Source organism: Physella acuta, unplaced genomic scaffold (assembly GCF_028476545.2).
Source record: "Physella acuta isolate Inbredline_101_S28 unplaced genomic scaffold, ASM2847654v3 ptg000797l, whole genome shotgun sequence".
NCBI classification, from domain to species: Eukaryota; Metazoa; Mollusca; class Gastropoda; family Physidae; genus Physella; species Physella acuta.
This window is the reverse complement of record NW_026732315.1, coordinates 284,041-306,734: the sequence shown is the minus strand read 5'-3', so window position 1 is coordinate 306,734 and position 22,694 is coordinate 284,041. Positions and strand designations below refer to the sequence as shown.

The 22,694-nt window shown below is 35.9% G+C and overlaps 5 protein-coding genes across 5 annotated transcripts; 2 read left to right on the top strand and 3 right to left on the bottom strand.

The window, feature by feature from the left end:
- Positions 1 to 3,102: 3,102 nt before the first annotated feature.
- Positions 3,103 to 5,142, bottom strand: LOC131951094 (zinc finger MYM-type protein 1-like). The gene is made up of 2 exons (XM_059313383.1): positions 3,603 to 5,142; positions 3,103 to 3,110 (listed from the first exon to the last, which is right to left on the bottom strand). Exons 1-2 carry the CDS (start codon positions 5,140 to 5,142, stop codon positions 3,103 to 3,105), a joined length of 1,548 nt encoding a protein of 515 aa, XP_059169366.1.
- Positions 5,143 to 5,146: 4 nt separating this feature from the next.
- LOC131951093 (zinc finger MYM-type protein 5-like) lies at positions 5,147 to 5,863 on the bottom strand. Its single transcript, XM_059313382.1, has one exon. The coding sequence runs from the start codon at positions 5,861 to 5,863 to the stop codon at positions 5,147 to 5,149; it is 717 nt and encodes a 238-aa protein (XP_059169365.1).
- Positions 5,864 to 7,781: 1,918 nt separating this feature from the next.
- LOC131951090 (GTPase IMAP family member 4) lies at positions 7,782 to 10,676 on the top strand. The gene is made up of 2 exons (XM_059313379.1): positions 7,782 to 7,825; positions 9,327 to 10,676. The coding sequence occupies exon 2, from the start codon at positions 9,331 to 9,333 to the stop codon at positions 10,303 to 10,305; it is 975 nt and encodes a 324-aa protein (XP_059169362.1). The 5' UTR covers positions 7,782 to 7,825; positions 9,327 to 9,330; the 3' UTR covers positions 10,306 to 10,676.
- A 1,314-nt stretch (positions 10,677 to 11,990) lies between these two features.
- On the bottom strand, positions 11,991 to 16,930 carry LOC131951083 (ceroid-lipofuscinosis neuronal protein 5-like). The gene is made up of 6 exons (XM_059313364.1): positions 16,879 to 16,930; positions 15,837 to 15,965; positions 15,224 to 15,401; positions 14,574 to 14,799; positions 13,949 to 14,038; positions 11,991 to 13,300 (listed from the first exon to the last, which is right to left on the bottom strand). The coding sequence occupies exons 2-6, from the start codon at positions 15,947 to 15,949 to the stop codon at positions 12,912 to 12,914; spliced, it is 996 nt and encodes a 331-aa protein (XP_059169347.1). The 5' UTR covers positions 15,950 to 15,965; positions 16,879 to 16,930; the 3' UTR covers positions 11,991 to 12,911.
- Positions 16,931 to 19,844: 2,914 nt separating this feature from the next.
- LOC131951076 (COMM domain-containing protein 6-like) lies at positions 19,845 to 22,335 on the top strand. Its single transcript, XM_059313350.1, has 3 exons — positions 19,845 to 20,025; positions 20,523 to 20,681; positions 21,373 to 22,335. The coding sequence occupies exons 1-3, from the start codon at positions 19,999 to 20,001 to the stop codon at positions 21,430 to 21,432; spliced, it is 246 nt and encodes an 81-aa protein (XP_059169333.1). The 5' UTR covers positions 19,845 to 19,998; the 3' UTR covers positions 21,433 to 22,335.
- Positions 22,336 to 22,694: the final 359 nt, after the last annotated feature.

Below are 22,694 nucleotides of genomic sequence, written 5' to 3'. Positions count from 1 at the left end.
TGTACATAACCAGAGTTTCTTCGGAAGAAAGTCTACCGCCCCCCCCCCCCAACGAGATGGATATTAAATAGTAAACATACACTTTTACTAGTGTCCGCCCCCTCCCCCGAAAAATGTTGACCGACCCCCGAAAATTTCAAGTGCCCCCCCCCCCCCCCCCCGGAGAAAAATGTTTGGAAGAAACACTGTACATAACGTAATTTTTTAAGATTATCATCAACGCTATTTTTTTAGCGCAATTTCCTTACAGGAATTGCGATTATTAACTCGTCATTTCTGGATGGATGGATGGATGGATGGATGTGCGCAGCTTTGAGTCGTATCTCCTCCTCAACGAAGCAATATCGAGGACTAGTTCCAAAGCAAATATGTTAAGCAAGTTCCTAGGATGATTGTGGGCCAAAAAAAAAACTCCCAGATTTCCCGGAAAAGCCAAAAAACCTCGAAAAAAATGCAGTTTTTTTGCCTATATCTCGGCAACCAGACCACTTAGCGACTTGAAACATTTACCAATCGATTTCTGTCATAATTTAGAACAATATTGCCGAAGAAAGTTTTAAAAAATATCCTTTCGTTCGGTCACAAAAAATTAATTAAGAATTTTTAAACTGAGCATCGTGTAGGCCTAGGATGATATTTTTAATTTAAACTGAGCATCGTGTTGGTTTTTAGCGCAAAAAAATATCCTTTTGTTCAGTCACAAAAAATTAAAAATTGTTATGGATAACATAAGGAAATTGCGCTTAAATTGTCACTAGACTTTTTATTAACTTGTTTTTAATTATACACAAACATTTTGTATTTTATTTGAAAAAATTAAAGGCTTTTTATTATCGGATATTGATGTTTGTTAAACAGGTTTATTCATAAACATTGTTATAATATTTCCATACACTTGTATCTTCTGTATGTGTGTGTGAGTGGATATTTTGTTCTCAATATCAGTTGGTTATTTAGTATTCCCTTTAGCAGAAGGAAGTCACATGATCCCTCTTGGGCATCCATGTCCTTTATATCTTTTCTATTCATTTCAGTTAGTTTTGTAGCAAAAACGAACGATTTGGTATCAAATTTAAAAAAACCAAAAAAAAACTATAGGGCCAGTCTAAAAATGACACCGTTTTCACCCCCCCCTCCCCAATCACACTGTCGCAAGAAACTCCAATACAATGACGGTGGGGGGGGGTGCAAAAAGTCTAACCCCCCTCGAACATAATGGAATTTATATAGAAGATATAAACTTTTAACAGTGTCCCCCCCCCCCGGAAGAAACTCTGAGTAAAAGTATAGCTTTTGAAAATAAGGGGTCGTCCATAAATGACGTCACACTGGTAGGGGGGAGGGGGGTCCGTAATTTTGTGACGTTGTGTGATGAGGAGGGGAGGGGGGGGGGTCAGATGTGGGACGTCACACTTTTACATTATAAAATAACCATGTTAGAAAACAAATTTTAGACGTTATTTCGACGTCATTTTTGAATGACCCTAAATACAAAAGGTATGTAGCAATAATAAAGGTAGATAAACCATAAAATACTTCGAAACGTGCCGGTAGCCTCCCCTGACTTTTGCCTCTTCTTGTTATTTCGGGAAAACCCCCTCACACGTAATACTCAAAAAAAGTTTTGCCACTACTTTTATTTCAGAAAAGGCGTTCGACTTCATCAACAAGGTAAAGGTTGTTGACACTCGATCTAGTAGGCTTAGTTTTTTATCATGTTAAACGTACGAGTTAGTAAGCACGATTTCATATTAAGTTTCAAATATTAAACATGAATAACGTATTTGAATTCAGTGAATAACAGCAGACATATATAGACAAAAAATCGATACAATTTTAAGTGTAGACAAAATCAATCGTCTGCTGACAAGTGGAATTCGTCAGTGGCATAGCCAGGAACTTTTTCAGTGGGAGGCCTTGTGTTACTGTGCAGCATAGTAAGCTAATTATACTTTACTACACACATCAGTGGCGTCGCTAGGTCGGGTGTCACCCGGTCCGACACCTCATGGTGTCACCTCCCTTAAAATGTATATATATATATATATATATATATATATATATATATATATATATATATATATATATATATATATATATATATATATATATATATGCTTTAAGGGTTTTTTAAAACTCTAGTTAATAATTGATTAAACTGCATAAAGCATTTTTCTTCTGTATGTTTTGCAACTTTGCCTTGGTTTCACCCCCTAAATGGTGTCACCCAGGTGCGGTCCGCACCCCCCGACCCCGCCTCGCGACGCCTCTGACACACATGTAATGGTTATTATGCTCAATGTTATTCTTTGGTCAACTGGGAGACTCGTGTATATGATACAGATAGGTCTTATTTTACCACGTAGTATTTCAACTGATATCACTCAGAGATAGTCGCTAATCTTGAGTATAGACTCTATATCATCGTAGTTTATCGTATACAGTTGTAGACTATAACTAAACTATAAAGCAGTTTATGCATGCTGCTGATTCTTTTTGTGACGTCACTGTAAGTCAACTTTGAACTTGCGAGTATTTATTCTGGCTGAGAACAGTGCTTCTTCCAGAATTTTTTCCGGGGGGGGGGGGGGGGGGGGAGGCGGACATTGGTAAAATTATATGTTTTCTATATAAATTCCATTTCGTTTGGGAGGGGGGGGGGGGGTGCTGTAGACTTTCTTCGCCCCCCCCCTCCCGAAGAGATGCCTGGAAGAAACTCTGGCTGAGAAGTATAGGCCTAACCAGTAAAACAGAAAAAGAACAAGAACAGCTATTTTTAGAGATGACGCGGCGACTAGATACATTTCCCGTTTCGTTTTTTGTATTTGTTATTTATTTAAAAACTAACATTCCCAATATTACAAAATTTTCGTGGCAACTGAAATCTTTAAATAAAATAGTTATCGACCTGTATGATTTATGCAGAGCCGGCGCTAGGGGTGCGCGGGGCCTATGGCCAACCATCCGCGCGGGGCCTTATATTTTTTCCATTGGTGTCTAAAACATGTACAGTGAGGCGTTTTTTTTTTCTTCTCAACGCGAATTAATATTTATAACGATATATATGGTATTTTAAAGCTGTTTCTCAATGTCGTATTAGCATTAAGACACTGATTAACAAATAATGTGTTTACTTAGAAGTGCTTTTGAAACGTTGCTTGTTTCTGTTAAGGCTTTTTGTTTGAAAAGTAAAAAATAAAACAGATATAAGTTTGAGACACGCATTAAAGAGACGATGAACGTCAGCTTCAAACCTGATTTTTTTAACATTAATGTTTATTTATGAAAATCTTACCAGTACGTTCACAAACGAAGGTCTACTTTTCTTGCCTTTCGTGAGGAAAATTCCATGATTATATCATCATAGTCCAAACTGGAGGCTATGTCTTTTTCTATTGACAGAATCGACAGGCCGCAGAGCCTGTCTTGGGACATCGTTGATCTCAAATAGTTCTTGATCAACTTCAGTTTGGAGAAACTTCTTTCGGCGCTTGCAACTGTGACTGGAACTGTTAGCAAGATTCTGTAGGCGATCGCCGTATTGGGAAAGGAATCCCGAATACTCCAAATGTACTGAAGGCACTGTTTGGCTGACCTAATACCTTCGGGCAAAATTTCTCGAAACATTGTGAGCTCTGTACACAAATCTGCCCCGTTTAAGTCACGTGAGCTCACCGATCGCAACTCTATATCAAGATTCATGCAACTTTTTAACAAATCCTCATTATTTAATTTTCTCATTGTGTTTATGTTGTAGAGAAACCCAAAGAGTGAATCGTATTGTCGTAGCTGTTCAAATCGAGTGTTCATGCCAATAATTGCTTGATCCATTATACACAAGAAATACTCTGTTCTAAACTCATCTTCACCCGATAACGTGCTGTCATCTGTACTCTCATATTCAAATTGTCTTTTTCTTTTTCTGCTTCTTTTCTGTTTGAATACTTGATCCACATCCATTGCTTTGGCAATTTCTTTTGCAGTAATCATGGCAGAATTAAAACCATTTTCCCGATAATTTGTCAAGTAGGTGACGAGTCCTTTAATTTGCTGTATTGCTACATCAAGCTGCATATCGGCTGATTGTAGCGATTTACTCACAGTATTAACTGCGAATAGGATGTCATACCAAATGATCACAGCAAGGATGAATTCAAAATTTCCTACCTCAAAATTAGCAAGTGATTCTGCTTCGGCTTTTACCATAGGGTCCTTGGACTCATCTGATACAGTGAAAAGGGCTTCCTTTATTTCGCTTATTTGGTAGCGCAAAGCTTTTACACTCTCTATACGGCATTCCCATCTTGTGTCTGACAGTGATTTTACTGTGATGTAAGGCACAGCTTCTTCCAAAATCTTCCATCTTGCAGGTGAACCGGCAAATATCACATAGATTCTTTGCAGAACACCAAAAAATGTCACTGCTTTAGAGCTGATCTTCGCCATATCTCCCAACACAAGATTAAGACTATGGCAGCCGCAGGGTGTGAAAAATGCGCGACTATTCTTGCGAAGAATATGGGCTTGCACTCCTAGATGTTTTCCTTTCATATTAGCCCCATTATCGTATCCCTGTCCTCGACAGTCATCAATATCCAAGCCTAATTTCTCGAGTGCAGCTAGCAGTAACTCTGACAATCCTTTGCCTGTTGTGTTTTCAGCAATAAAAAATTCCATGAAATGTTCCACAACTTTTAAGTCACAATCTGAAGCATCCACAAAGCGCACAATCAGCGATAGCTGTTCTTTGTGACTGACGTCAGGAGTGCAATCAAGTATTATTGAGAAATATTTTGCAAGTTTCAGTTTAGCGATAATTATCTTCTTCACTTCAGATGCCATCAATTCTATGAATTCATTTTGGATTTGATGTCCTAGGTAATGATCATGTGTTTCTCCATCTTTAATACGACGAACGTGCTCTTGGATGGTTGGATCAAGTTTTGCAAGCATCTCAATCAATCCTAAGAATTTACCATTATGTGGTTGGTAGAGCTTTTCAGTTTTTCCACGAAACGCACTGTTATTTTCAGCAAGATACTGCACGACAGCCAGGATTCTTGTCAGGACATCCCGCCAATGACGTTTTTCTTTATTTATTTGATCTAGCATCTGGACATCCGCTTTAGGGATTCTAGCCATGCTTTCATATTGTTAATATGTTCTGCAGAAAGCTCATGTTTTTCCAGTTTTTGTCCAAGATGTCTCCAGTCATTACAACCCCGTTTGACAATTTTCCCGCGGAAGATTTTCCATACAGCTTGCAACAAAAACAAAATGCTGCATCTTTTATTTGAGAATAAACCAACCATCGCCTATCTACACATTCTTTGTTTGGCATCTTCCGAATATAAAAATTCCTTGAAAAGTGTCTCTTTTCCATATCTATTGGATAATCATGGTCGTCAGGTAATCTGATCGGACCTTTCTCCAACAGCAAACTCCGAAGGGCATTAGACATATGTTCCCAATTACCCGGATCGTATATATCCTTTACGATCATTGGGAATGAATTATCTTCGCCAGAATCATTTTCAGAAAGGCCGCTTGATTTGTCCCTATTGTCAAAATTCGGGGGGTTTGCAGCTGACAATAAATGACGCGAGGATTCATTATTACTGTCATCACCACAAATGGTAGTACTCTCATTGTAGTCCTTTTTGTTACGTTCCACATTTGCGACATTGGAATCCACAACCAAATCAACATTTTTTTGTTGTTTACCAACTTCCTTTGGATAGCGTATGTACTTGTCCAACGCGCCTGCTTGTGTTTTATCAAATTCTTCTCTTAAATTGCGTTTCCTCGCTTTTGATGCACCTGATTCATACTTGCGAAATCTATCTCTGTCTCTTGTAGCCATGGTGTAGAGGAAAAATTGTGAAATCACTTTGAAGCAACGTTAAATCGTTCCACAGTGGCGGGTGATAGTATCGATATTTTCTCAATTTATCGAGTGTTAACAGTGGCATTCAAAGTGTGTGGATGCCGGGGAAAATAGCAAAACATTGATAGATTTCGGAATAAGCCCGAATCGTGAAAAACACTGTTTACGGCTATAGATATCCAAATGAAATGACTTTCAAATGTAATCACGGACGCTCAGTAAGGTGGAACACTGGGGGGGGGGGGGGGGGTGACAGTCGGTGGGGTTAGGTGAAGGATAACTGTACATTTAAATCTATGGGATGCCAAACCCTAAAAAAATCAGTTCGGGTACTACGTTACTGGATCTCTGACCGCAGCCATTCAAGAGAAGGTGCGTGTTTATAGAGCGTCCGCGTATTACATTACAGATTAAGACCGCGTTCTCACAAGAGAAGGTCCGTGTCTATAATTAGAAAGTGAACCATGTGACAGCCAGCTTCATGTTATTTATGGCATGCTCGGACTGCCGGTAATTTAGACGTTTTAGAAATCAGGAGAACTTTACCATTAAACAGTCTCGGCCCGATGTATCAAACAGTATAGACTTTATAATTTGTTTAGTGTGCCTACACTATTTTGAAACAAGAATCACTATGGCCTTAACTATTATACTGAATATCCCTACACAGAGGCTTAGCGAGGGGGGGGGGTGCGGGGGTGCGGACCGCACCGGGTGACACCATTTAGGGGGGTGACACCAAGGCAAAAAATAGCAAAATATATAGAGAAAAACTTGAGTGGGGTGCAAATCGAAAGTTTGAGGGGGGGGGGGGTGCAAATCGAAAATTTGAAAGTTTTTTCCCGGGAAGGGTGGCTACGCCTCGGGGGGGGGGGGGGGGTGTGACACCATTAAGTGCCGCACCGGGTGACACCCGACCTCGCTACGCCACTGTCCCTACAATTAATTAAAATAAACATGTGCTTAATCACTTTACGAATACCGTTAAAGTTTACCAAAATGAAAATGGACATAATTACTGTATAAATGCCCTTCAAAAATATAAAAATAAATACAAGTATAATGTATTTAAAGATGTCCTTACAATATATAAAATAAATATGAACATAATTACTGAATGGATGCCTATCAAACGTATCGTGGTGAATATGCATAATTACACAAAAGATGCCCATACAGTGTATAAATTATGATTTTAAGGATAAATACTCTGGATGTCCGGGGCATGTCCCCATCCGCTCTCCCCCCCCCCCCCCCCCCCTCCTCTTCAAGCCATCATCAGGTCACTGACTGTTTACTACAGGCACCCCCGCCTGCTCACTAAAAAAAAACGTCTTCAACGGTCCGCAAACAATAAGGTATCTTTTTACGTTTTTCCTCCCATGTCAGGTCGGGGGCTAATTCGCGACCGCCATCTCAAGTCACCTCAGGACAATAGCGAGTCGCCCGTGCCAGCGATGTGTGACACTAATGTCTTTCTTTAGAATAACGGTCTGTCCCAGTCCATGTAGAGGATAACTCACTAACATCAGCCGTGGCCTCAGTTTTAACATCCAACAATTTCGGCCATTTAGTTGGGGTTTTTTTTAATTTAATTCAGCAAAAAATATTTAAGTTTACAAACTAATTCAGGCAACAATGGCGTTGCTGAAGCGCGGGGCCCCTTCAAGCGCGGGGCCTGGGGCGGCCGCCCCGTTTGCCACCCCCTAACGCCGGCTCTGGATTTATGATACAGCCATACGCCCAATGTAATGTAAGTAAAACAGGTACTTGGAACTTAAAAGACAACGCCCTCTCTTTTTGTGATACATTTTTCGGGTCAGAGTTATCGAACATTTTTTCAGGAAAATGCTGTTTACGTCAGCTTTCAATCAATAACTTGTGAAGTCTATGGCCAAGGACTAAAAATAAACTCTTCGTATTTGTGTGTGATAAAGGGTGAGTGAAGAAAATAATTCAGTAGGTCTGTGTGCATTCTCGTTTGGGAAACACGATAATATGTTGATACACATGGTATGTTGATACTCGTGACGTGTTGATAACCTGATGTGTTGATAGAGTTAAGTGTTGATACAAATGTCGTGTTGATACACCTGGTATGTTGATACACCTGACATGTTGATACACCCGACATGTTGATACACCTGACATGTTGATACACCTGACATGTTGATACACCTGACATGTTGATACACCTGACATGTTACACCTGACATGTTGATACACCTGACATGTTGATACACCTGACATGTTGATACACCTGACATGTTGATACACCTGACATGTTGATACACGTGACGTGTTGATACACCTGACATGTTGATACACCTGACATGTTGATAACCTGACATGTTGATACACCTGACATGTTGAATCACCTGACATGTTGATACACGTGACATGTTGTTACACCTGACATGTTGATACACCTGACATGTTGATACACCTGACATGTTGATACACTTGACATGTTGATACACCTGACATGTTGATACACCTGACATGTTGAAACACATGATGCGTTGATACACTTGGTATGTTGATACAGCTGAAATGTTATACACCTGGTATGTTGATACACCTGACGTGTTGATAATAACCTGACATGTTGATACACCTGACATGTTAATACACCTGACATGTTAATACACCTGACATGTTGATACACCTGTCGTGTGGAAACACCACACCTGAAATGTTGATACACCTGACATGTTGATAAACTGACATGTTGATACACCTGAAATGTTGATACACCTGACATGTTGAAAAACCTGACATGTTGATACACCTCCTGCCCTGTGGATTCCAGGTGAGGGCCTGTCTTGTTATGCTGGATACAGGCTTCCTGAGTGTGTGGCCAATCCCAGAGGCGTAGCGAGGGGGGGGGGGGGCGGGGGTGCGGACAGCACCTGGTGACACCATTTAAGGGGGTGACACCAAGGCAAAAAATAGCAAAATATCTAGAGAAAAATTTGAGGGGGGGGGGGGGGGGGTGCAAATCGAATGTTTGAGGGGGGTGGGTGCAAATCGAAAGTTTGAGGGGGTGGGGTGCAAATCGAACGTTTGAGGGGGGGGGGGGTGCAAATCGAAAGTTTGAGGGGGGGGGGGGGGGTTGCAAATCGAACATTTGAAAGTTTGTCCCCGGGAGGGGTCGCTACGCATCTGGGGGGGGGGGGGGGGGGGTGACACCATTAAGTGCCACACCGGGTGACACCCGACCTCGCTACGCCACTGGCCAATCCATTTCCATTTTCTATAGAAGAATCTCTTCTTCAGCTGGCAGTTGATTTGTCCGTAGCCATAGTACTTCATTTCTGATAGTTTTAGGCCAGCGAAATCGCAGGAACTTTCTGAGGCATGAGTTTATAAATTATTGTATTTTCTTCTTATTTGTGTTATGCTATTAGGTTGATTTAATTTTTATTCCTCCCCTTAGAGAAATGGACCGCCCAGTGAGTCTTGACGAAATACATTTGTTAATGGTCGGTAAAACCGGATACGGAAAAAGCGCTACCGGAAATTCTATCCTCGACAAAAGGGTGTTTGAAAGCAAAGCCTGCGTGACCTCAGTGACGAAAGAAGTACAAAAAGGAGATAACATTATCTGTGGCTCTCGTGTGTTCGTTGTCGATGTTCCGGGGTTGTTTGATACGGAAGTAAGCCCAGCAGAGCAAGAAGCTATTGCGAGAGATTCAATGAAAAAGGGTTTTAAGCAATCGAGAAGATTCCACGCTTTATTGTTTGTTGTGAAGTTCGGGGAGAGGTTTACTACCGAGGATAGCGATACGTTTAAAACCATAATGTCTGTCTACGGTAGAAAAGTGATAAGAAATTACGGCATTTTGGTGTTTACGTACGGCGATCAAGTTGAAGCCAGCGAAGAAGTGGCGTCTTTCCCAGACTGGCTGAATAAACAGGAGGGCGAAGTTCAAAAAGTTCTCAACGAATGTCAAGGACGGTACGTTTTGTTCAACAACCGCGCGAACGATATCGCAGAAAAATGCGAGCAGCGAAATACACTGCTGACGATGGTGAGGACATTGTCGTCCGGAAATGACACGTTTGGAAAATCGGATGTCATTTCCGTCGAGGATAAAAGATGCATTACCGATATTAAAGAACAAAATCAACTGAAGTTTTCTGAAATCGATTCAAGGGTTGATAAAATCAAGGCTGATTACCGAAATGATCACGATATTGAAAAGCACGATGAGAAAATTTTTGAACTGGAAATAGAATTATCAGGAAGAAAATCCTATCTTGAGGAAATGGACGGCGGGACCGAAAAGTTTTCCGAGCTCATCGGCGACGTGACCGGAAAAATCGTCAAATTACAAGAAGAACGGCTTGCTACTGACATGTGCATTGATGATGTCTGCATGCTTTCCCGTCTGTCTATGATTGATAACAGTTGACGTCTATGTTATTACTAATAATTTTTACATCAGTTAAGATGATTCGCAAAAAGCAAGATTATCTCACAACAGATTATTTGATTTTGCTGTAAACAGCGTGATCAGAGTTTAAAAAAAAAGTCTCAACAAAATTCAAATTTGCTTTTTGTACTCGATGCAGCAGTCAGCGACTAGAAAATGCCTAATATAAACCCCAGCATTGAGTGTGGCGCCGAGACATAGCAGACGACACAGACGGCCATACAGATTGTCTTGACTTTCATAACCAGCTGTCTTAGAAGATCTCTTGTGGAGTCTAGTTGGCCGCACACCAAAAGCCAAAACAACAAGCAACGTAATAGGAACATTTGGCAAATAAACCATAGTTTCTTCCAGGCATCTCTTCGGAGCCCCCCCCCCCCCAAAGGTCTTCGACCCCCCCCCTTAACGAAATGGAATTTATATAGAAAGTATATACTTTTAACAGTGTCCGCCCTCTCCCCCCCCCCCCCCCCCCCCCCCCCCCGGAGGAAAAATTCTGGAAGAAACACTGAAATAAACGCTTCCACTACAAGTTGAACAAAAACATTTGGGAGAAGATGAGGCTGGATAGTGGATAGGTGTAAACTGTCGACAAACACCACTAGATGTGATCTAAGGTGGCCAGCAGAAGTGAGGCCGTCCGAATAATTAGTCGTGTGGGCGGGAGCTTGAGTCAAGTCTACGCTTCTTCAAGTAGTCTTCTGTGTAACACGATTGAGACATGGACATTTCCGGTTAAGGGGACACGTCAATAGACTGTACTCATTTGTTAATATTATAATCCTTACTTTTACCATCTTTGTTGGTTGCTTAATTCAACTGCTCAATACATGCTTTGATCATTATTGTATGCTAATTTATTTAGTTGGTTATAAGTTTATTGCTACAACTAATTCAAATACCTTCCAACAATAAGACTTATTTATATGTATGTGATAATATGTAAGAATGTATAGTTGGTAACACAACTGCGTCAATTTCGTAGTCTTTAAAATGTTCTTAGTATTAGCATTAAATTTACTTTTAAAGATCTACTTTAGAATAGGTATAATCATAATAATTCAATAATTTAAGTTTGCATTCGATTTTTGAAATTAGTGTTTTGGAATTTATTTAGAAAAGCATTTTAAAAAAACCCCAACTATTTTTTTAAACATTGAACTATTTCAATTGCTTGGAAAAAAAATGTACCAATGTAGTCAATTGGTTTTCACAGCCCACTTAAGGCCTTGTGCTTCCACCAATTTGTTATCATAATTAAACAATCTTCAAAATTGTCATGGTTTTTATCTTTAATTATGTGCTTATTCAACATCACATTTAGGGGTCGGCGTGGTCGAGTCGGTAAAGCTCATGGTTGCTAAACCGAAAAGTCTCGAGATCGAACCCTCGGGCAGATGAGGCTCGTTAGCTGGGGACAGCCACTCTTCTAGTTTGTTCTTGGTTGGACAAAGGCTATGGAAGCAAATCCAAAAAGAAAAGCAGGCTGAAATCGGAGTCAATGGCCTCAATGGCGCATAACCAGTTGACACGTAACGCTTAATTGTGTTGGAGGCGTGGTCGAGTCGGCAAAAAGCTCATGGTTGATAAATTCGAACAAAGTCTCGAGTTCAAACCCACTGGCAGATAAATCTCGATCCCCTTCAACACTAATAATTAAGAACGAAGAAGAAGAAGAACATCACATTTGTTTGTTTGTTCTTAGTATGTTTTTTTGAGCTAAGGTTACACTTTGAATATCTGATTTGTGAAAACTATTTCACAACAGTAAATGCAAAATTTAAATGCTAAAAACTCTTGTAACTACAGTAATAGTTGTTAGATAAGTTTTCAAATTTTGAGAAAAAGAATATTTAGATTCTAGCCAAAAAATATTAAAATAAAATATCAATAACAATGAAAAAAAAAGCAATAAAAGATTTATTACATACCAATACATTTTTTAAAAACATTTTTTGAAAAAGTAATTCATCTTTAAAAAAAATAAAAAATAAAAATTGCACAGCTTTTCTTAATGCTAGTCTGATTTAAGAAAAAGAAAAAAAAATTAATTTCATCCTATATTAATGGTAAAAAGATTTCATTAAAAAAAAAAAATTAACAACTGGAATGAGATAAAATAAATGTAACAAAGTTTACATTAAAACTGGTATATAAAAAATATGATAAAAATATTATTTTGATGATTGTAAAAAGCAATAATAAAAAAAAACAAGCAATATTTCTTATAAAAGTTCAACATAGGATACATAGCTTCGTAGTTTCTAATCTGAAGTTTTTATTGGAAGACAAAATAACCTATTTGAAGAAGTCAATTTTATTTTTCTTCTATTTTGTGCATTCTCAAAAGCTTCTTATTATAAACATCTTTATATACTTATTTATAAAAATGGATTGAGCATAACAGTCAGAAGCATATAACAATTTTCTTCAGCAGGACATACACACACAATTGCAAGCTAACCTTTTAAAAAATTAATACAAATTTATTAACAGTACAAAAATATTAAGTTTTTGTAGAATTTTATCAGTAAAAAGCAGCAGAAAGCTTGGTGTGTTTTTAAATAAATAAGTAGATGCATTGCTTATGGACCGGGGAGAGGCACTTCTTCATACGTTATTTGTATGTAAGGATATTGTAATGGTAAATGCCAGTATTCATCATTGTAGTACAAGTAGAATGTATCATATAGTAAAAAGTATGGGAGGTACTCAATCAAGTGCGCCAGGACATCAACCATGCTTTGCCTGCTCTGGAAGTAGGAGTAAAACTTCTTCAAGCTCTCCAGAAGGCCTTTGTTTTGATAAATTGTAGTGGCGTTGCCGACGCAAGTTGGTTTTTTACTGTAGAGGACTGCCTTGGTGTAGTTGAGGTGAACCGACTGGTTGAACGTAGCGCCGTACTCGTGCATTTTGTCAAAAGCTCTGATGACCCAGGAGGCGCAGTCAAAGGGATCAAACCATGTGACACCAGCTGTAAGCAAAGATGAAACATCATTTTGAAATTTTTTATATACTGAAAGTTTATTTTAAAATTAATGTCCCAAACAAAACATTTTTGTATGTAACAATTACAAAATAATTTTACTATTTTGTATGTACAATAAATGTATTCTTTATAGCATTATCAACTACCGGCCTGAACAAGTTTTGTAAATTATTTTATATATTACTGAAATCTATTTTATTTTTTTTTAAATTCCGCTACTGGAAAAATTATTATTGTAATTTTTACAAATGTCTAAGAAATGTTTATTATGTTTTAATTTTTGCATAGAATTCTTTCTAAGCTTCAAAGAGACATTACGGGCACAGTGCTTTATCTTTTAAATATACTAAACAGTGTTATATATTGGAACTAACATTGTAAAATTATATTTTTCATATGATAAGATTGTGTAGAGATCATAAACTTTTACTCCCTTTAATTAATTTCCTGTAATTATGAGAAGATATCAGATATAGGCCCTTGAAAACAAGCTTTTGATTTTGATTTAACAACTTTACTCAAAATTTGTCTAAAAATTTAATTTTTTCCTTCAGGACCTGGTTGTGTTTAAGATCTGAAATCCATACCATAAATCTTTAAAATTATTAATTAAAAAAAAATATAAATAGTTACTTGGCTTTTCCTTAACTGTCCATGTTTCATAAAATGGGAATGTATTGTTGTCAGATTCTGTCCAATCAGCAAACTTGTTGAAAGTATCACCTGCAATTATTGGTTAAAAAAATATAACATATCACATCGTTTGGTTTGATAGGTTTTACTGATATAATTTACAAAACTTAGATGATGAAAACAGGAAACATATAGTGGACTGTAAAAAAGATCTTTTTAAATTACAGAAATTCGCAATAAATCTTGACAATTCGTAACTGGAGCAGTTATCTAACATATTTGTTACATATTTTTTTTCTCAAAAAATGGGAATGAGTTCAAACCCTTAAAAAATGCCTATATTTGTTGCAAGTCTGTTAGGCATCTCTGAGCCTATCAAGCTATGATGGGTACCTGGTAACTGACATAAGCTATTGGCAGATGGGTAAAAATAACTGATGGCCAGACACTATATTATGGTCAGAGTAACAGTACATTTTTGTAATTGTAATTTGTAATCTGCTTTTCGTACCATCACTAGTTGTTAAATAGTGGAAGTACTTTACTTTTTTGAAAGTGCAGAAATGTAACCACACACTTAAAATAATTTGCGTAAACCTACTGATAACACAGTATTTTATTTTACCGGAAATTTCGCTGACTTTGACCAGGGTACCATTGTCCCTCCAGTGCTTCTCATCTATGCCCATGTAGATGCAAGATGCGCCTTGGTTGCACCAGAGCAGATCATTTTGCTGCTGTCTGTCATGGGGAAATGTGCAGTTGAACAACTGGAACAGCTCATACCATTCCATGGTCATGTTAAGACCAGACTGGACATGATGAAATCCTATGGCATCGTGCATGATGTTCTGAGGAATTCGATCAATTATCATTATTATTTTCACATATAATAAAAGTATTTAGTATAATTAACAAATTTGGTAAAAAAAAAAGACAACAAAACAACTGTTAGGAATAGAAGATACATTATTCAACTTTGAAAGTAAAATAAGCCAAATATAAGATTCCTTACAAGAATAATAGGAAAAATGTGTCAAGGAATTTAAAAAATAAGAACTCTAAAGCTGAAATTTCATAGTTTTGGCCTTCTATGAGCAGTTTAATAAATGTCTCAGAATTGAAAATACAATAGCAGAAACCTTTTAACTTAAAGATGACTAAGTACAACAATATAATGCATAACACAGGCAGTAGAAAAAAATAAAAAAATAAAATTAGAATGTAGTTGTTAAGGAATGTTAAAGCAAACTGTACCAGCATTTCTGTACTTACAAACTTTTTAAGGAAATCTCCAAATTTAAACTCCCACACTGGAGCTTTCATTGCATAGACATACAAGGTATCTGTTGGTGCCACTTTAGGCATAAAGTTTGATTGCATTCCGGTAGGACAGAATGGAATTAGGCCAGCCTTGCAGAAAGGATCACTGATTGGTCTGCTTGCATAATCTCTGGAGGAGATCATCATTAGAACGATATTAAGCCAAAACAGGAGAGTTTACACAATAATTTTAAAAAGTTTACAGAGTTTTCCATTTCTAAAGTTTTCTTTTATTCTATGTGTACACACAATAAATGGACGGAGTGGTCTAGCGGTAGAGAGCTGGACAGCTAAACCCGTAAGTCTCGAGTTCGAATCCGGGTTAAAGTCAGTAGACCGTCCCTGAGTCCACCCAACTCTGATGGGTACCTAACTCACGTTAGGGAAAGTAAAGGCGGCTGGGCATAGTGCTGACCACACTAACTCTTCATATGCCGAGGTCACAGAAACAAGTGAGCTCTACTTCACTTGCCCCATAGACCGTCAGGTTTGAAAGGAAAACTTTTCTTTACTTTTACACAATAAATAATAGAGTGTAAAAAAAACTTAAACATAAAAACTACACCTGTGTTTTTGTGGCCAATTTGGTTCTGTTGAATTACATTCTGATATCCAACAAGAGGCTTGTGAGACCAGAAGAACCAAAAACACATACCAGAATGTATGTGCTTGTGACATTTTACTAGCTGTCACCCTTTTGATGAGAATAAAATAAAAATAGAAAAAATATGTTAAAATCATAAAATGAAACTTCCATAAGAAAAAAATTAAAAATCTCTTATACCTAAATAATTTATATTTTTAAAAAGTAAAAAAAACCTTTATACTTAATCAAAGCGTGCAGTGACTGTTTATATAGTGTATACTTTATAGGTAGAGTGTATAGTGTATAGGTTGAGTGTTTACAATGGTATGGTGTCTGGTCAGAAAATTTAACTCTAAAGTCTAAAGTTAAAGTATTAAAGTTAACGAGCTGACCCGCGATGTAGCATACGCCGCTTTCTAGTTGTTTTATTTTCTACTTAACAACAATTCATAATTTGTGAATTCGACACTACCCCATCCCCTTGCCTCCCCAACCCCACCCAGTGAAAGCAGCCATTTACAGACCACAATAAAAAAAATATCAAGCAGAACTTATTATCTCCCCTTATTTCAAATAGTTTAAAAACTAAATTATCTGCCCCTAATGCCTAATTGCTAATAGCCGTCACATATTTGAACCGGCTTTTACCAAAAAAATATCTTTAAATGTTCCTATAGTTTTAGTCATGCATTTTGCACAAAGCTGGCAGGGCAGCAGGGGCTACTAATTTTAACTAATTTACTAAAACTAGAGAAAAACTAAAAAAAAATCACTAAAACTACTAAATTATTTAATTAAACTAAATTTTAATGCCAAACAATAACATTTGATTTTGTATTGTACTAGATCTAGTGTCTAGATCTAGTACTAGTATTGTTTGTAAGTAAGCTGTAGTGGTAGTGACACTGTAGTCAAGTGTGACTCCGTGTAGTGTAGCCTACATTTGGACATTTCAGACTTTTGATTTATGAGTAGTAGGTCTATTAATTATTAATAATTAGGGTGCCCCATAGGTCACTACCTTAAGTTATAAGTATTATGATATTTAATATAGTAAACAACACGGTGTAAAATAAATAAATTAAATATTAATTCACTATCAATCCACCATCTTGAACTAAATCACATGATATCCATTGCTAAAATTAAAATGAAAAGTAACTGGACGTCACATGACTTTTGCTGCTAAAAATAGATCTAGATGAAGAAAAAAAAAACCCACCTAAAATTAAAAATTAGATCTTAATCTTTACTGAGTTTACTCTCTTTAATTCGGCCTGTTCAACTATTACTAGATCTAGAGTATAGATCTAGACTCTCTAGATCTAACTAGACTCTAGCAAGACCAGTACCAGTAGTTTAACACTAACACTTAACAGACTAGATTTTCTGGTAGTAGCCAGGTTCAGGCTAGCTAGATCATCAAAATATTTAAATATTACTTTTTTAGTATAAGATTAGAATGTAACTTGTTTATTTTGAGTTGAGTTACAGTGAGTGTACAGAATAGATTAGAATTAGATCTAGAATCTAGATCTAATCTAGATTATGATTATTATTTAATTTAGTGTAGTTTTGTTTGAATCTGTTTTATTTTAAGTTTTAACTACTATTTAATTTATTACTTTTATTATTATTTATTATTATTATGAATTATTATTACTAGTCTACTAACAATAATTAATAATTAAATAACTAAGTTTTTTTATAAGGACACTTGTTCAAATGTCAAATACCCAATGGGACAAATATCCAAAAGCCAAAAGTTACTTGCCCAGAAAAAAGGGTAATTTATCGTTTTGGGTACGTAAAATTGCCCGCGACTTGTAATGTGAAAAACAGGTGACTCCTTAAATTTTAATGATTATTTCACATTTTGAGGAGGATTTATGTTTTTTAAAATACAAAAATGTTTCCTTGTTTCATTTATGTACCTGTTTTTTAAACAATTGAATTAAAACTTTTCTGTAATAAATGAAGACTAGCGATGTTTCCAACGGCAACAGATGCAACCATGCTCATTTACTATAGCAGCCATCTTGTTTAAGTTTTATTTTTATAAGCTTATAGCGCGAGATTCAGGGGGAAGCCACTCTATTTTACAAATGGCTGCAGTTTATATAGCAAATCTTGCTCTCAGATACTGCTGTTTAAAGTTAATTTCTGGCCTATATCGATATATTTAGCCATTGTTTTAGGTTTATTATTCATTTATCTATAATATTTGACACAAACATATGACAATAATCTTCTATTAAAGCCCTGACAATGAGGTAACGTTTTTGTACATTAATAGCCGCGGGCGATTTTACGTACCAAAAACGATAGATTAGCAAAAAAAAGTTAATATCATATAGCCTATATATTTATATATTACCAAGTAGACAGTCACAGTTAGACCTATAATTTATTAGTTTGCAAATCCAAAGAAAGTAACCTACCTGCCACCTTCTATTTTCCCAACTGGCTGTATGATAACTCAACTGTAACGTCTTTATTTTTTAATTTGAAAATACTTCGCTATCAGAAACTGATAACCCGTTGGAAGACAATAAGAAATCAGGCCACAGGAGATAAGCTATGCGTCTGTTGATTTATTCATTTCATTATTAACTACACAATAACTATTACCTTTGCACTTGATTGGGGTTAAGTAACATTTAAAGACATTTTGAATTTTTGGCAGGTTTTTTTTTAAATTTCTAGTACACACAATTATTTATTTTGATATTTATGCCTATGAAATTTAAGAGCTAAGACTGCACGATGATGTTTTACAGTTTTCTTGCACATCTTTGTAGTTATTCAAATATATATATACTCATAGAAAAAAATACAAAATGTTGCCATCTTCATCAGCTATTTATTTCCAAAATAAAATTGCTAGTAGGCTGATACATATCAATAATAAACACAGGTGATCTAAATATACTAGAGATTCTCTGTTACAAATATCCACTTGTTGATTAGTTAGGTCTCAAGTTGAAGTTTTATCTTGTAAGAAACATTATCTTATTAAGTGATAAGATAAGTAGTGGGAAAGTCCATATTTTAATGCTAGTAACTCACATGACATTTTTAATGAGAGAATTACAATTATCGATCAAGTTTTTAAGCACGTTACTATTTTTAGGCACACTTTTGTATATTTTTTATTATTGAAGTATTTTGTTGCTCTATTTGGAGACAAACACAAAATAGATCTCCAATGGGCAGGTTAAGTCTCCTATAGAGATAGATTAGAGGACAGCTGGAAACAACTAGTAAAATATGTCATGTCAAAATTTTACTGATAATCAAATCAAAATGCTATAATTGTAATAAAAGAGTGTTGAAAATGTACCTTTGACTTTAAGGAAAAAAAACAGCATATTTTTATACAGTCACTGATAATATTTTATGAGTTATCTTTTGTTTTTACCATGTCCATAACCCTGGACTTCCCTATATCACAGGGCTATAGTAATATAGGTGGGGAAAAAAATCTTGTTAAGAAATTGTGTTGCCCAGCTTATGGTCCTATAAGGCAGGGGTTCCCAACCCCGTGCCTGCGGGCGCAATGGCGCCCGCCGAACGATTCGTATGCGCCCGCCTCTCACTATTCGACAGAGACAGAATTTTTTTCATAAACATTATTGAAAGGTTGAAGGGGATGGAAATCGAAAGTTTGAGGGGGGGGGGTGCAAATCGAAAATTTGAGGGGGGGTGCAAATCGAAAGTTTTGTTCCGGGTGACGGGAAGGGTCGCTATGCCTCTGGAAGGAGTTTGTCGATTTAAAATAGGTGGTGCCCGCCACCCTACCGATATTTTAGAATGTGCTCTAGAGTAAAAAAAGGTTGGGAACCCCTGCTATAAGGGGACACTTTTCTTAGTAGTTGCTTGGGCTAAAAAGTATAAATACCATACATCATACAGGCAGAATGCAAGGTTTTTTTTTCTTTGGAAGGATTGGACTTTATCTTCTTTAAGATGGTTCTCAGCATCTTATCTACAAAACATTATAAATGTAAACATTTGTTTGTCTATATATGTATTTCTGCTTTAAAATATCTTAGAAATACAATGTTTTTTTTGTTTCAGCTTGTTATTGCCCTATCTACCCAACAGAATAGCGTAACTATTTAAAAAAAAATTTAACACTATGCCAGGAACAGAATATGTTGCTCAGGTATTTAGCAGTATTATAGTTTATTCATCATCAGTACCTGTTTGTGCTGACGACACATGGGGCACATGAAGTAGAGTTCATCTGTTTTAGAGACCTCTGCATATGAAAGGATAGTGTGGTCAGCATTATTCACAGCTGCCTTAACTTTCTGTAACTTGAGTTAGGTACCCATCAGAGCTGGTTGGACTCAGGGATGTTCTATGGACTTGAACCCAAATCCGAACTCAAGACTTTAGGGTTAGAAGTCTAGCCCTCTACTGCCACACTACCCCATTTAGTTTATAATGCAGTTTAATAATATTCTCTTGAATTTTATCATGAGTTAAGTTCTAATTAATTTAATAAATGATGTGTTATTTTTTAAACATAAAATTTGTTAAAACCATGCTCACTGTTCTTTTAAGTTTTTTAAAAGTATATTTTGTAGCCTATTGTTCATGTTTCAGCAATTTTAATTTATAACATTTATAAACAGTGTATCACATTGTTTTCTTAAGGTCACAGATGTTGATATCAAGTGGAAAGTCAGTATGGCAGTTAGCAGTAATGATGTCAGAAGCTTAAATGAACCAATGGTAACAATGATGTTGGTGACCACTGAAGAGAGTGGAAACACAGTCAACAGACCAGTGGAAATGACCTTAACAAAATTCAAGGTTAGCTATTTATAGTTTTTGGTCTAATTAAAGGATGTACACATGTGGTGAGTTTTCTCAACATTTATGTTGTTTCGTTTGTTTAAAAAATGACTAATTGAGCAGATTTCTTCTTATTGAAGATAAAGAAGTACTCTTTCTCATCAGACAGGGCATGGGGCAGATAAAATTCAATGTAACTTTTTCTCTGACCCAAGGGATATTAATGTGCCTAGTTCTTTACCCAGCCATAACTCTTATCATGTACTATTCAGAGCTGAATATATCTAGGAACATCTTAATTCCTATAGACTGAGGCCCTTGAACAGAGACTTTTAGGGTTTTCTTGTTAGGTTCCATTTATTTTTTTTTATAGCTACTGCTGACCCCTCTGATTTTTGTGATTGAAAAAAAAATTAAAATTGTTATATTCCTCTTACCCATTTCAAAAGATCCATAGAAAAGGCTTTTTATTATTATAATATATAATTAAACTAACATATAAAGTTTCCCTTTTGAATTCACTGTAGGATTTCTATACCTAGAGGTGTAGATGTAAAGTTTAACCAATTAATTCACATGGGGTAAATCAATCAGAATGTAACTTACACACCTCTTTGTGTTTTTTTGTACTTTAACCATACATGTATTCACTTTGACATTCAGGATAGAAAAAAATAATTATGGGTTGTATTTTGATTTTTTTCTTCAGGAATTATTGAGTACAATGAAACAAATACAGAATCAGATGGAATTGGCCAAACTTGTATGACAGCAGCTACATGTAGTCATATATATATATTGGATTCTGCCAGTTAAATATTATAGAAGAACTATATGAAAAGCATATAATTTTCAAATACAAAATACATTCTTTTTATTGGAGTGTATTCCCAACTGCAACATTAAAAATTAAAGAGTTTTAGTGGCGCTTAGAAACCCACTTTGTTTAAAATATTTATAGTAACACAGATATTTCACACTCAGATTTATAAGCCTACTTTTATAAGCTGTTACTGTCAATTATGTTGTGTATTGTTGCTATTTGTTTAATTTGCCTAAGTTAATACGCTTAATAGAAAAAATATGTTTTGCATTTTGGTCAGTATGTTTTGACGACCAGTAAATATTACTTGACTGCAGCAATTCAAGTGTTTAATTTTTTTCATTTGATTTGTAATAATTTGAGGTTAGCAGCAATAGCTCACAAGTAATGCATATTTATAAAAGATCTGAATTTTCAATTGTAAACTCACCATTTTTTTGGAAGAGATAATTGTACTTTTGAATGATAAAACAAAGAAATCTCAGTTTCTTAAATAATTCACAAAGCTAATAAATGACATAACTGCATTAGTTGTTGCTGAGTACAGATAGTTGCTCCAATAAGATTTCCAGACATTTAAATGGGATATTGTATTTCTATTCATAGATTCAGTTATACAGGCATGTTATTGAAGCTGTTTTTTTTGTGTGAAATTAATGTCCAGCTTTATATAAACTATAGACTTGGAGGACATTTTTCAAAGATTTGTTCCTATTAGGTTAAAACTTTTACTCAACATTCTGTTTGAAACTTAATAACAAATCTTTTCATTTATAATTAGTGTTTAAATTTATTTTTAAAATCTGTATTCAGATATCAAGAATGAAGCTGATAATGTTGACAAGAAACTTGCATTCTTTGATATCATCTTGCGGGCATTAATAAGAAACAGCAAATTAAGTCATATGTTTTTGTACCACATTTTCTCTTCACTAATCATCACCAAGATCTGCATGTACAAGATGTTAATCTATCATTTTTGAAATGTATTATTTAATTTATTAAACAGTTTTGCTACATTCTTGTTTGTTGTAATGTGAAAATTAATTTAATTTGAAGAATAAAAAAAATGTCCACATATTTTCTTTTCAAGGGTACATACAGAATTTAAAAAATTAAAATTTCTTAAGTTTAAATAATCTGTTTATTGATACAGTAAAGCAAACAGTGAAGTTCCACCTTAAATAGGGGGACAAATAAATTATTTA

What these genes read in the sequence shown, in the direction of transcription:
- LOC131951094 (XM_059313383.1), bottom strand. Translation starts at nt 5,142, where the DNA reads ATGGCTAGAATCCCTAAAGCGGATGTCCAGATGCTAGATCAAATAAAT.
- LOC131951076 (XM_059313350.1), top strand. Translation starts at nt 19,999, where the DNA reads ATGCCAGGAACAGAATATGTTGCTCAG. An exon ending in GAACAGAATATGTTGCTCAG is followed by an intron (nt 20,026 to 20,522) that starts GTATTTAGCAGT and finishes TGTTTTCTTAAG; the next exon opens with GTCACAGATGTTGATATCAA. An exon ending in TGACCTTAACAAAATTCAAG is followed by an intron (nt 20,682 to 21,372) that starts GTTAGCTATTTA and finishes TTTTTTCTTCAG; the next exon opens with GAATTATTGAGTACAATGAA.
- LOC131951090 (XM_059313379.1), top strand. Translation starts at nt 9,331, where the DNA reads ATGGACCGCCCAGTGAGTCTTGACGAAATACATTTGTTAATGGTCGGT.
- LOC131951083 (XM_059313364.1), bottom strand. Translation starts at nt 15,949, where the DNA reads ATGTCACAAGCACATACATTCTGGTATGTGTTTTTGGTTCTTCTGGTC. An exon ending in AATTGGCCACAAAAACACAG is followed by an intron (nt 15,402 to 15,836) that starts GTGTAGTTTTTA and finishes GATCTCCTCCAG; the next exon opens with AGATTATGCAAGCAGACCAA. An exon ending in CAAAGTCAGCGAAATTTCCG is followed by an intron (nt 14,039 to 14,573) that starts GTAAAATAAAAT and finishes CAATAATTGCAG; the next exon opens with GTGATACTTTCAACAAGTTT.
- LOC131951093 (XM_059313382.1), bottom strand. Translation starts at nt 5,863, where the DNA reads ATGGCTACAAGAGACAGAGATAGATTTCGCAAGTATGAATCAGGTGCA.